Here is a 14,836-nt window from a genome sequence, read left to right on the forward strand (position 1 = left end):
CAAAACCACAAGTACACATTTGTGCTAAAAAATGAAAGAAATTAATTTTCTTTTATTTACTTATGGTTTTTAATAACTTGGGGAACAAATGATTTATTTGTGTTGAAATAATTGAGATTACTTAAATAGAGCACAGACTCTTTCTTAATTGTTGACATCCAAAGCAAACGTTAGCACGGTTTTGAGCAGTTCTGACAACCAGCAAGATACATCTTCAGATTTTAGAGCACAAATTTGAAGAACGATATTTATGCTGCAGAATTTTTTTTGATGAACTACCCAGATATTTGTTTTACATTTTTATAATACAAGAATCTTTAAAGTATTGCTGTAATAAGTAATTGTTAACATTTTACTCTGACTTTAAATGCATCTTATGTAGGTCCAGAATAAAGAATTTGGAAATTTGAAAACGGTTTGATGTTTTGGGCAAATTCTAGTATGTGTCTTTACAGTAATTGGCAAATGGCAATCTGTATTCATGTTGTTTATTTCTCAAGGTTATAGAGGTAGAGTCTGCAGAGGTGGAAGCAAAGAGCAAAGTTGTGAAGATAGATGAAGCAACAGCTACTGAGAAAGCAAATGAAGCCCAGGCTTTGAAGAATGAGTGTGAGAGTGAGCTAGCAGAGGCTATACCAGCTCTGGAAGCTGCACTTTCTGCCTTGGATACTTTGAAGGCAAGTTTCAGAATCCACTTATTAAAAGGTTAAGTCTTGCATATAATTTTCAAAAATATAATTTGGAGTTAATTGTCCTTTTCAGAAAGTGATAAGAACATAAGAACATAAGAAATAGGAGCAGGAGTCGACCATTCAGCCCCTCAAGTCTGCCCCCCATTCAATAAGATCATGGCTGATCTGTCCCAGGCCTCAACTCCTCTTTCGGGCCTGCTCCGCCTAACCCTCAACTCCCCGAGATTTCAAAAATCTATCTACCTCCTCCTTAAATACATTTAGTGACCTAGCCTCCACAACTCTCTGAGGCAGAAAATTCCAGAGATTCACCACCCTCTGAGAGAAGAAATTCCTTCGCATCTCTGTTTTAAATGTGTTCCCCCTTATTCTCTAATTATTTCCCCTAGTTTGAGATTTCCCCCACTAGTGGAAACATCTTCTCAACATCTACCTTGTCAAGCCCCCTTCAAATCTTATATGTTTCTATAAGATCACCTCTCATTCTTCTAAACGCCAATGAATAAAGGCCTAACCTGCTTAACCGTTCTTGATAAGACAACCCCTTCATCCCAGGAATCAGCCTAGTGAACCTTTTCTGGACTGCCTCCAATGCTAGTACATCCTTCTTTAAATATGGGGACCAAAACTGTATGCAGTACTCAAGGTGTGGCCTCACTAACACCCTGTACAGTTGTAACAAGACTTCCCTGTTCCCTGTTATTAATTCCCCATTCTCATCCTCTCAGGGCCCTACACTTACTTTAGCTACTCTTTTCCTTTTAATATACCCGTAGAAGCTCTTACTGTTTGTTTTTATATTTCTTGCCAATTTACTCTCATAATCAATTTTTTCCCTCTTTATTAGTTTTTTAGTCATCTGCTGCTGGTTTCTAAAAAATTCCCAATCCTCTGGCCTACCACTCATTTTCACTGCCTTGTACGGCTTTTTTTGATTTGATACTCTCCTTAACTTCTTTTGTTATCCACGGGTGGTTCATCGTTCTCTTTGAGTCCTTCCTTCTGACTGGAACAAATGTTTGCTGAGTGCTATGAAATATCTGCTTAAAAGTCTGCCACTGCTCATCTACTGACTTCCCCTGTAGTCTATCTTCCCAGCCCGCTTTAGACAACTCTTTCTTCATACATCTGTAATTGCCCTTGTTTAAGTTGAAGACACTGGTTTGAGACCCGAGTTACACAATACCAAATCTAAAATAGCCTGTTCTCTGGTAGGTTCTGCAATGTATTGTTCTAAGAAACAATCCCTGAGGCACTCTACAAATTCGTCTTCCATGCTACCCTTGCCAATTTGACTTGTCCAGTCCATATGCAGATTAAAATCACCCATGATAATTTCAGTGCCCTTCTTACACACCTCCATTATTTCCTGATTAATATCTTGTCCGACAGACAGGCTACTCTTTGGCTGCCTATAGATCACTCCCACCCATGATTTCTTTCCCTTGCTATTCCTTATTTCCACCCAAACTGATTCTACATCACGATCTGTTACATCTATATCATTACTCACAACTGCACTGATCCCTTCCTTTAATAACAAAGCTACCTCACCTCCTTTTCCTTTCTGCCTGTTCTTCCGGAACGTCGAATATCTTTGAACAGTAAGATTCCAGTCCTGATCATCCTGCAACCACGCTCAGTGATAGCTATCAAATCATATTGATTTATTTCTATCTGTGCCGTCAGCTCATCTATCTTGTTACAAATGCCACATGCATTCAGATAAAGAGCCTTAAGCTTTTCTGAAGAAGGGTCATTGACCTGAAATGTTAACTCTGCTTCTCTCTCCACAGATGCTGCCAGACCTGCTGAGTATTTCCAGCATTTCTTGTTTTTATTTCAGATTTCCAGCATCTGCAGTATTTTGTTTTTAGTTAATCTAAGGGGTGTGACAGTCTCCTGAAACACAATGTCCAGGTAACTCTCCCCCTCCCTGATGTGTCACAGTGTCTGCAGTTCAGACTCCAGCTCATCAACTCTGAGCTGAAGTTCCTCGAGTAGCCAGCACTTGCTGCAGATGTGGTCACCATGGATCGCCGGCATCCACCAACTCCCACATACTACAGCTGCAACACATCGCCTGCCCAGCCATCTCTATTCTATTTAATTAATTAATTTGGATCTCAGTATTTCAAAATAAAAGAACTATTTAAGTGTACTCTTTAACCTGTAATGACGTCGCCTGATTTAAATCACTTGGCCAAAACTACAAATAAAACACAAGAGACACAGAAGAAAGAAATACCCACCAATTACTTACCAGCTGTCCTGTGACGTCACACTTCGATTTTTGCTGGTCAAGCAGGTCCACAGAACAGAACAGAGTGCTGTCACCACCGCCACTCTCGCCGCTGCTTCTGGTCTCAGGCCTTGGCTCCTTTTATCTCCCGGCTCCTCTTGCCTGTTCCTGCTCTCGCCGCTGCTTCTGGTCTCGGGACTTGGCTCCTTTTATCTCCCGGCTCCTCTCGCCTGTTCCCGCTCTCGCTGCCACTGCTCTCATTGCTGTTTCTGGTCTCGGGCCTCGGCTCCTTCTATCGCCCGGCTCTTCTCACCTGTTCCCGCTCTTGCTGCTGCTGCTCTCGCTGCTGCTGAGAGTTTTATACACTAGTACTAAAGATGTACCTATTTAGTAATTTAAGAGCCGTCACTTATAAACGGCACAACAAACTAGACTTTGAAGAGTTGAAAGGTCTCACAATTGAGATTAGCACCAACTTCCAGCTGAAAATGATAAGCGATTCAAATGTGGCAAGCCTTCTCAACTATGAAGAAGAATCTGATTCTTTGCAAAGTGCAAATTTTAGATTTAGATGTAGCTTTTTTTAAGGAAATGGTGCAAAGGATATTTTGCCATTTTCCGTGTATGCTGTACATGTGTTCTCTATGTACTGTGTCATTTCTAACTGCTGCATACGAACATAGGAAATTGATGGGCAGGAAAGGATCAGCTGGACTATCAAGCCTGCCCCAATGATTCCATGATCTGTGTGGCTTTGGAGGGCTACAAGCCTGTGGGAAAGCAGCATACATTAATTGGCATAGTTGTCAATAAAAACATTGATACTGCATTATTGGGACAAACAATTTGACCAGTGAAGTTGTGGTCTTCTTATCCCATCTGGGCCATAGGATAACAAAGAAAAATGTCCCAAAGTTCTTCTCAGAGGTGTAATCAATAAAATGGATGCTGATCCAAAGGAGATACTAGGAGAGGTGACCAAAAACTTGGTCAAAGAGATCAATTTAGGGAAGAATTTCAGAGCATGGGTCTGAGCAGCTGAGCATATAGCTACTACAGGTGGGTCAAGGAGGTGGAGGGGATTGCATAGAAGACCAGAGTCAGAGGAATGGATAGTTTGGTATGGATGTTGTAGGAATGTATCAGTTTACAGAGTTAGTGAGGCTTGAGACCATAGAGGGATTTAAACCCGAGGATGAGAATTTTACATTTGTGGATTTGGGGAACTGGGAGCCAGTGTAGGTCAGTGGTGGGAGGGGTGATGAAGACATGATGGGACATATTTTTTAAAATGCAGTACATTTTGGAACAATTTAGCTATATTGTACTTTAATTGCATTTAAATATTGTAAGTAAGGCTGCTTTACTTGAACACCAGTAACTGTGTGCATAAATATATCTGTGCAATTTGCATTTTAGCCATCTGACATCGCAATTGTAAAGTCAATGAAGAACCCCCCGCAGGGAGTCAAGCTAGTGATGGCTGCTATCTGTGTCATGAAACTCATCAAACCAGAAAAAATCAATGATCCTTCTGGAAGAGGGGAAAAGGTAAAATCCAAAGCAGCAAGGCATTCAAGTTCATAATTCTGACAAGTGTGCAGTTTGTAGGCAGATTTCTTCTGTCCTTTAGCCTATTCTGCAGATATTTACACAAAACAGAGGACATTCATGGACCTTTGATATACTGCCATAATGTAGTGGATAATGGGGTTTTGAAAGTGAAGATTAATTGCATTCAGAATTGGTTTGATAAAGCTTTGCTTTCAGCCATTCCCTTCTATTTAGCAGTAGATAATTGCTGAGCACAAAAAACATACAGATATAAAAGCAGCCCTTGGATTATTGTAATGTTTCCATTTGGCTTATTTTTAAGATTTTAGATTACTGGGGACCCAGTAAGAAGTTGCTGGGTGACATGAATTTCCTAAGAGATTTGAGGGAGTACGATAAAGACAACATTCCAGTAAGTTTTCATTATATATTTATTTATTTTTCACATATTTACGTTAATTTTTAAAACATTTAGTATTAGTCAATTGTGAGCTGTAAGATATTTTTGATATTGTGATGATTATTTCAGTATTTGCATATCAAGGAACATGCTTGCCACGCAAGGCAATGACCGTCTCCAACAACAGAGAGTCTAACCATCTCCCCTTGGCATTCAATAGCATTACCATCACTGAATCCCGAACCATCAACATCCTGGGGGTTAGCATTGCCCAAAGGGCGACGCAGTGGTTAGCACTGCAGCCTCACAGCTCCAGCAACCCGGGTTCAATTCTGGGTACTGCCTGTGTGGAGTTTGCAAGTTCTCCCTGTGTCTGCATGGGTTTCCTCCGGGTGCTCCGGTTTCCTCCCACATGCCAAAGACTTGCAGGTTGATAGGTTAATTGGCCATTATAAATTGCCCCTAGTATAGGTAGGTGGTAGGGAAATATAGGGACAGGTGGGGATGTGGTAGGAATATGGGATTAGTGTAGGATTAGTATAAATGGGTGGTTGATGGTCGGCACAAACTCGGTGGGCCGAAGGGCCTGTTTCAGTGCTGTATCTCTAAACTAAACTAAACACTTCAACGGACCAATCATACCAATACTGTGGTTACAAAAGCAGGTCATAAAACTAGGAATTCTGCAGCAAATAACTCACTTCCTGACTCCCCAAAGCCTGTCTACAAGGCACAAGTCAGGAGTGTGATGGAATACTACCCACTTACCTGGATGAGTGTAGCTCCAACAACACTCAAGCCGCACAACATTATCCAGGATAAAGCATCCCGCTTGATTGGCATCCCCTCCACCACTGGCGCATAACAGCAGTTGTGTGTATCATCTACGAGATGCATTGCAGCAACTGTCCAAGGCTCTTTTGACAGCATCTTCCAAGCACGTGACCTCAACTACCTGGAAGAACAAGGGGCAGCAGGCGCATGGGAACACCACCACCTGCAAGTTCCCCTCCAAGCCACACACCATTCTGACTTGGAAATATATTGCCATTCCTTCACTGTCACTGGGTCAAAATCTTGGAACTCCCTCCCTAACAGTACTGTGGGTGTACCTACACCGCATGGATTGTCGTGGTTCAAGAAGGTAGCTCACTACAATCTTCTCAAAGGCAATTAGAGATGGGCAATAAATGCTGGCCTTGTCAGCAAATCCCACATCCTGTGAACAAATTTTTAAAAAACTTTGTCTGCATTTTATCAATGTAAAAGCCTAGCACTGGATTTATGATCCTTTCTGATACATTCACTGTCTGCTGAGTTTGGAATTAGAGGTCCCAGTGGATCTTAATCAAAATTTTCAAAGTTGCTAGTCTGTATAACATACATACACATACTGACTGCCTGGAAATTTAGACATCCACCAGTAAACATAAGAAAAACATTGAAAAGTTAACCTCAGTTTAATGGCTTTAGTAATAGAAACTCTCTAAAATAAGGGCCTTATGCTTTGCTTCTATTAATGCTGCTTTTCAAGGGATTGATGACATTATTGTACATTTGTAGGCCAAGAAATGCAATGGCTCTGAGCCTGTTTTTCAAGTTTTAAATGGGCACGGAAGAGTGTACTCATTACAAGCCAGAAGTGTGCTACCTGCCATATTGGTATAGACACCCAATTGGCACAGAAGTGGCCCAACACCTGTTTCAGGCCCCCTGTGCCTAATTGGGTTGCCCTGAACATAGCCAGTGGCAGCTGGCTGTGTTCAGAAATGCCAGGTTAACATGTGGCCCAACAAAGTTCTTAATGGGACCAACAAAAAGGCAAGTTTTTAAAAATTACCTAGCTGAATCTGGAGTCAGGATGTCCAGGAGTTTTTTTTCGGGTTTATTTGCAATATTCATTTGCTGTCTTCCAATCCCCCCTCTCCTGATTGACCTTCTCTCAATTGCCCCCTTCCCCCCTGATTACACCTCTTCCCCATCACACCTCCCCCTGTAACAACTTACCTGAGTGCTATTATTAGCGCTACAGCAGCAAGAAAATCAAATGTTCTTCACCAGCCCAGATACCTCAGGAGTCCTGGCAAATGTCTGCAGCTTGCCAGTCTAATGTAAATGAGGACCAAGGCTCAATATAGGGTACAATTTGGGCCTACCCGTTCTGACACAGGAATGTGTCCTTGGGCCCTATTTGTTTGTCTGTAATCATGGTTATATACAGATTTTTTCTAATACCAGTAGAACACAAGAGCACAAGAAATATGAGCAGGAGTAGACCATTATGCCCAGCGAGCCTGCTCCACCATTCATTACAATCGTGGCTGATCTTAAGCTTCAATTCCACTTTCCTGTCCATTCGCCATATCCGTTGATTCCCTGCCTTTTGGAAATCCAGATATACTACATCTACTGGTTCCCCTTTGTCTACCCTACTAGTTACATCCTCAATATTTTTTCTCTGCTGATATTAATTTCCTTAATTTCCTCAGTCTTTTTAGCCCCAGGTTACCATCTATTTCTGGGATGAAACTTGTGTGTTCGACTGTGAAGACAGACACAAAATATTTGTTCAATGCCTCTGCCATTTCCTCATTCCCTATGATATTTCTCCTGGACTCTGCTTCTAAGGGACCAACGTTTACTTTAGCTACTCTCTTCCTTTTTATATACCTATAAAAGCTCTTGCAATTTGTTGTTATATTACTGGCTAGTTTACTCTCATTCTATTTTTTCCCTTTTTATAAACATTTTGGTGGCTCTTTGCTGTTTCTAAAAGACTTGCTACTCTTTTTTGCAACATTTGAAGCCTCTTTTAATCTAATACTATCCTTAACTTCCTGAGTGAGCCACAGATGGGTCTTTCTTGCTGAGTTTTTGTTTTTCAATGGAATGTATTTTTGTTGAACATTTTGAATTGTTTCTTTAAAGGTTTCCCACTGTTCATTTACTGTCATACCTTTTACCTTGGCCAGTTCTCCCCTTTATACCTACATAATTGGCTTTGTTTAAGTTTAAAATTCTTGTTTGTGATTGGAGTATGTCACTTTCAAACTTAACATGGAATTCAGTGGTATTATGATCACTATTTCCCATGGATCTTTTTCTATGACATTACTAATTAAACCTGCTTCATTACACAGTATTAGATCTAAGATAGCTTTATCCCTAGTCGGTTCTGCCATGTATTGCTCCAAGAAACTGTCCTGGAAACATTCTACAAACTCAACGTTTAGACCACTCTTGTCAATATCATTGTCCCAGTTTATATGAAGATTAAAGTCCCCCATAATTATTACATTGCCTTAGTTACAAGCTCTCATAATTTCTTGTTTCATGCTCTGTCCAATGGTATAACTACTGTTGGGGGGCCTATAACCTACTTTCACCAGTGTTTTCTGATTCTCACTATTCCTAATTTCCATCCTTACTGATTGTACTTTATGATCTTCTGAGGCAAGATTCTTTCCCACTAATGTCCTTATGTCATCCTTTAATATCAAGGCTACCCCTCCTCCTCCTTTGCCATTCTCTCTGTCTTTCTGAAATATTATGCATCCTGGAATATTTATTTCCCAACCTCGATCAGCTTGTAACCATGTCTCTATAATGGTGATCAGATGTAAATCATTTATCTCTATTTCTTTCACTAGTTCATCTATCTATTTGTAGATGCTTCGTGCATTCAGATAAAGAACCTTTAATTTCATTTTTTTACTTCTATTCCCTGCAGTGACTTTATTCGCTGATGTACAATTTTGGTTAAACTCTCTGTCCCTTCCTGTCCCAGCTTGTCTTTACCCACAACTGTTACAATGCCTTGAACTTTCTCTTTGGATTTCTAAATCTCCCTTTGGCCCCTGCCCCCATGCCTCCCCCACCCCACCCACCATGTTAGTTTATGACCTTTAGCCTTATCTGCTGGCCCACTCTTAAGTTTGTACGCTCTGTCCCTTCCTGCCACTCTCTGATTATCATTAGCCTTATTGCTATCTTGCTCTATTGCCTTCTCCTCTCTCTTTAAATTATCACATTTTCCCTCACTTGATCCCTCACCTCCACTATTTAGTTTAAAGCTCTCTCTGCTGCCCTAGTTATACAACTCACAGGTCCCAGTACAGTTCAGGTGAAGACCATCCCAAAGGTACAGCTTCCACTTTCCCCAGTGCTGGTGCTAGTACCCCATGAATCGAAACCCCTTTCTTCCACACCAATCTATGAGCTGCACATTTTACTCTCTAATCGTATTTACCCTGTTATCTGTCACTGCTAATGTATAACTCATCATAGTAATTCAAAATTTTTAAAATGCAATTATACCCCTCACATTTTTCTCATTCTCTATCCTGTGAAAACATTTATGTATTCTGGGATATGATTTCACACTCTGGTGCTTTGGTGTGCATTTAGACAGTGAGTGTGGCTGTACTATTTAAATTGTTTGAGATTAATAGGATTATAAAATCTAATGATCTTTGGCCAATTAGGCTGGCCTGGCCCACAATATACAGATCTAACATCATGAAGGGCACATAATTACATAACTATTTAACCTCTGCAAAATGTTCCTAAGATTCGGTATGGTACCATATTGTGTGCTGTTATTTAGAGTAAAGGGAGAACAATGATCTGAGCACCCAAATGCTGTAGGATTGAATGCATCAGCAACATTATTAACATATTTTACATTAAGATTGCATTTTTTCTAATAATTTTCAAGTTAGAGGCTTTTGATTAGTAGGTTTCTTTAACATAATTTAAAATATTTAGTGTTTTTGTCCCCATGAATAATGTTGCAGTAACATGCATTGCATTTTTCTCCTGGACAGGTTGCCGTCATGCAGAAGATACGTACTGAATACCTCACCAATCCTGACTTTGACCCACAGAAGGTAGTTAAAGCCTCATCTGCTGCAGAAGGCTTGTGCAAATGGATCCTTGCCATGGAGGTGTATGATCGCGTAGCAAAGGTAGTGTATGCACAGTTTTGCTGCTTTACATAGCCAAAGCAGTGAGAACAGCATTAATATTGTCATTCTTGGCAAATTAATAACTCAAGAAGAACAAATTCAATATTTGTACAGCATGCAAAGATTCTCATTGTGATAGTAAGGATAACATGAATAATTTATGCTATTCCAGCTACTTTGCTTATGTAAATTAGATATTTAGAAAACATAACTTCCCTAATAACTCAAAAAACCAGAACTGTAATGGGTCTGGGACTTAACCTGCAATGATTCTGCTGGCTTCTCATGGGTTGCGATTTTAACCTGCTTTTCTGAGCAGGCAAAAGGGATATCTGCCAGAAGGCTTCCCTCACTCTTCCCGACCATGAGGACATCCAGAAACCTCTCCTAGCCATTAAAATTTTCCTAGGATTTGGTATGGTACATATTGTTTACTGTTATTTAGAGTAAAGAGAGAACAATTGTCTGAGCACCCAAATGCTGTAGGATTGAATGCATCAGCAACATTATTAACATATTTTGCATTAAGATTGCATTTTTTCTAATCATTTTCAAGTTAAATGCATTTGATTATTAGATTTCTATAACATGATTTTAAATATTTAACTGAGATCTGGACACAGCTCATTTGGGTCCCCAGCAGCAGACTCCAGTCACCCGACCTCCTGCTCTCACCCACCGACCAACTGCTGCTTCCCATTCTGTTTGGGTGGGAGACTGCTAAAATCTCCTGAGCTTCCTGCTGCAGAAGTCCAGATGGTTTTCTCTCCACCTCAACCCCCACCCCAATGATTCCTGTCCATATTTATAATTGACCTTTGTCTTTCCTTGTATTTTCCTCTCCTTGCCTTTTCCCATGCCTTATTTGTGCATCATGCCCCTGCTAAAAGGAACACGCACGATGTGTTTGTACTCTCTGCCCTTGCTATTTTATGAATTCCCACCTCAGGTCACATGAGACCTACAAGGAGATTCTGCCTCTGAATTTTCCACCCTCACTGTTATAAAGCAATTGGCATCTTTCTTCACCTTAGAAGCATTGAAGTTTACAGCAGCGAGGGAGGCTGGCCAGTCCATTGTGCCTGCATGGCTGTTTTCCACAGCAATCCTAAACTAATGCAACTGCCCTTGTGTCTCCCCATAGTAATGTATTTTCCTCTGCTTCAACTATTTATCTAATTTTCCCATGAAAGATGCAAGGGTAGTTTTTCCTGTTTGTTGCACCTCAGAATTTGTCATTCCCCAGGCACAGTGAAGAAGAAAGAAGAGCAGAGACCCAAAACATTAGTGTACTAACTGCAGTGCCCTGGGATTTCCTGGGACTTCCCTACAGTACATCACTAGGCTTGCATCTGTAGTTGGCATAAGCTCAATGTTCATATTTAATGAGGTTGGAGGGGGTGTTCCCAGTCTCATCTCAGTTTCCTCAATTTTAGTTGGCTGAGTGTGTCTAAAGAAATCTAGTGCAAGGGCCTGCACCAAGACCCCAACTGACCTGAGGTTTTGTGGTGTCCTGGAGTTGGGCCAAATATGAAGCAAACAAATAAAACTTTTATTTTTAATCCCTTCGCCAAATTGATCTAAGGCCTGTCAGGCCTGAAGCTGTACTTCTGATCTTACCCACTTTTTAGATGCAAATCCCAGCCAGGGGTGGACATCTGCCTACAGTGCACACAGGCCATACAAGTGATATTCTCAATAATGACAATTGCAGGCTTAGCTCAAATGCACAATGCCTGTTGGGCATACAGCGAATATTCATTGGGGAAAATTGGCTGTTCATCAACCATTCCCTGCGGCAAAACATTCCATGAACCAACAACTCTTGGGTAAAGAAATTTATCCAAACCTCTCCTTACTCTCCCGATGACATTTTAAAATTGGTTACCCCATGCCATTATATTTTATGAACTTCATTGGAACTTTTCTCTCTTTTTCAGGAAATGTAAAGATTGCAGATTGCAGTAATTAAAAATGAGAATGATCTATGATACTGTGATTTCAGGTTGTTGCTCCAAAGAAGGCTCGTTTGAATGAAGCACAGAAATCCTTAGCTCAGACCATGGGAATTCTAAACCAGAAGAGAGATGAGCTGAAGGAAGTTGAAGATCATCTTGCTGATCTGAAGAAGACATTTCAGGATAAAACTGAAGAAAAAGCACGACTGGAGTTCCAAGTGGACCTGTGTGCTAAAAAGCTGGAGAGAGCAGAGAAACTGATTGGAGGACTGGGAGGAGAAAAATCAAGGTTAGATGCTGAAAAGTTCAGGTTCTCACTAGTCTGCTCTGATATTAGGGTAAAATGACAGTGAAACATAATCTTAGGGTCAATTTCCACACCTCCCTACCCCCAGTGCGCCAGGAAGTAACAAGGAGGATTGATGAGGGTAGTACAGTGGATTTGGTCTACATGGATTTTAGTAAGGCATTTGACAAGGTCCCACATGGCAGATTGATCAGAAAAATAAAAGCCCAGGGGAATGTGGCATGTTGGATCCAAAATTGGCTCAGTGACAGGAAACAAAGGGTAGTGGTTGACAGATGTTTTTGCGAATGGAAAGCGGTTTCCAGTGGCATTTCACAGGGCTCAGTGTTGGGTCCCTTGCTGTTTGTGGTATATATTAATGATTTGGACAGAAATGCCGGAGGCAATATTGGAAAATTTGCAGATGACACAAAAATTGGCTGTGTACTTGATAGTGAAGGGGATAGCTGTAAACTCCAGAATAATTTGGTACAGGTTTGGATGAGTGGGCGGATAAGTGGCAAATGGAATTCAATCCGGATAAATGCGAGGTAATGCATTTGGGGAGGGCAAACAAAGCAAGAGAATACACAATAAATGGGAGGATATTGAGAGGGGTAGAATAAGTGAAAGACCTTGGAGTGCATGTTCACAGGTCCCTGAAAGTGGCAGGACAGAGAGATAAAGTGGTGAAGAAGTCATATGGAACGCTTTCCTCTATTGGCCGAGGTATAGAATACAAAAGCAGGGATGTAATGCTGGAACTGAATAAAACGCTGGTTAGGCTACAGCTGGAGTATTGCGTACAGTTCTGGTCACTACATTGCAGAAAAGACATAATTGCTCTGGAAAGAGTACAGAGGAGATTTACAAGAATGTTGCCAGGGCTCTCAAGTTGCAGCAATGAGGAAAGGTTGGATCGGCTAGGGTTGTTTTCCTTAGAATGGAGGAGTCTGAGGGGTGACTTAATTGAGGTATACAAAATTATGAGGGGCCTAGATAGAGTAGACAGGAAGGACCTGTTTCCCCTAGTGGAGAGGTCAATTACCAGGGGGTACAGATTTAAGGTGATTGGTAGAAGAATTAGAGGGGACATGAGGAAATATTTTTTCACAAAGAGGATGGTGGGTGTCTGGAATTCACTGCCTGGATCGTTGGTGGAGGCAGAAACCCTCAACTCATTTAAAAGGTACCTGGACATGCACCTGAAGTGCTATAACCTGCAAGGCTACAGACCAGGTGCTGGAAGGTGGGATTAGATTAGGTGGCTAGTTTTTTCAGTTGGCACAGACATGATAGGCTGAATGGCCTCCTTCTGTGCCGTAACTTTTCTATGGCTCTAAAGGGAGAAGACATAGACAAAATCTAGGATATGTGACGTGCATCCAGGGTAAAAAAAATGTTGGTTCCAGTGTCCAGGCTGGACTGGGTTGGAGTGTGTAAAGCCCAGAAAAAAGGTGATCGTTAAATTAAATTCAACCATCAGTTCATTTGGATATCTTGAAATAAAATAGATTCTTCCTGATTTTAGTGAGAAATATTAATTTCAACAAAAATAAAACTGAGTCTTGTCACTTTCACAAATACACCTCCAAAAATATTGCTTTGATTCTAGTAATTAATTTGCTAATCCTTAGTTAATCTTTGTTTAATCCTTATTTAAAATCCACTGGTACAGAAATTACTGGTTGATTTCTTTTCAATATATGTCATTTCTGAAATGTTACCTTGTTAATCTCTAGGTGGTCAAAGGCTGCAGATGATTTACAAAACATATATGATACCTTGACAGGGGACGTGTTAGTTTCAGCAGGTGTCATTGCTTATCTCGGAGCTTTCACTGCAGCGTTTCGTCATGAATGTATTGTTGAGTGGACCAACATGTGCAAGGTATTCAAACTTGTATATTTCATGTAGTGTTTTTGAGGCTGCATATACTGAAGTATATACAGTTTACGGATTTCACCAAATACAGCTGGAATATATTTTGCTTCTTGCAGATACTTTCATTGATTTTTGTCAGTCACTTATTAATATTTAATAAAAGCAAAATACTGCGGATGCTGGAAATCTGAAATAAAAACAAGAAATGCTGGAACCACTCAGCAGGTCTTCTTCTTCCGAAGAAGGGTCACTGACCCGAAACGTTAACTCTGCTTCTCTTTCCACAGATGCTGCCAGACTTATTAATATTTGTCCACTTTCCTCTGTGATGCTCTTTGCCTCTCTGCTGAGGCATTTCTGTCATATTTCTGATCAATTATTTCTTCTTAAGATTTCCACTTATATAATTTTCACTACACTCTTTTTCACACTTATTTCTCCTCTCTACTGTTCTGTCCATTACTTCTATAGAGTTCTCGCGTGTGAACAGTGAAGCCCAGGAACACACTAAGAAACTCCACCAAACTATTTGTAGCAAACTGCAGCGCAAAAGTATCAGGCAGCTAAACTTTCTGCACAGCGTGGGATATTTTTAAAAATCACTGAAATAAACAACAATGTAACAAATTTTAAATTGTTAATGTATCTCGTTTAGGGAGCAGGGGTCGGCAACATGTTTGTACACGGATGCCAGTGTCTGTGGTAAAAATTTTGAAGTCTGTGACTGGTAATTTTATGAATGAGAAATTTCCCAATGACTTCTACTTTCAACCAGATTGACTTTAAAAAAAATTCACAGCCATCAGTTTCAGTTTCGCAGCTGACAGGTGCTCAGAGCAGTAACAGCAGCTTC

At 40.6% G+C, this 14,836-nt stretch overlaps 1 protein-coding gene across 5 annotated transcripts in view; it reads left to right on the plus strand.

The window, feature by feature from the left end:
- Positions 1 to 14,836, plus strand: part of dnah12 (dynein, axonemal, heavy chain 12) — a 379,348-nt gene that overhangs the window by 287,020 nt on the left and 77,492 nt on the right. For all 5 annotated transcript variants that reach the window (XM_068051688.1, XM_068051689.1, XM_068051690.1 and 2 more), the window contains 6 exons: positions 501 to 677; positions 4,354 to 4,485; positions 4,811 to 4,900; positions 9,715 to 9,855; positions 11,861 to 12,102; positions 13,842 to 13,989. In XM_068051688.1, coding sequence (XP_067907789.1) covers positions 501 to 677; positions 4,354 to 4,485; positions 4,811 to 4,900; positions 9,715 to 9,855; positions 11,861 to 12,102; positions 13,842 to 13,989 — 930 coding nt within the window. The remainder of the gene's footprint in view (positions 1 to 500; positions 678 to 4,353; positions 4,486 to 4,810; positions 4,901 to 9,714; positions 9,856 to 11,860; positions 12,103 to 13,841; positions 13,990 to 14,836) is intronic.

Source organism: Heterodontus francisci, chromosome 19 (assembly GCF_036365525.1).
Source record: "Heterodontus francisci isolate sHetFra1 chromosome 19, sHetFra1.hap1, whole genome shotgun sequence".
Classification (NCBI taxonomy): Eukaryota; Metazoa; Chordata; class Chondrichthyes; order Heterodontiformes; family Heterodontidae; genus Heterodontus; species Heterodontus francisci.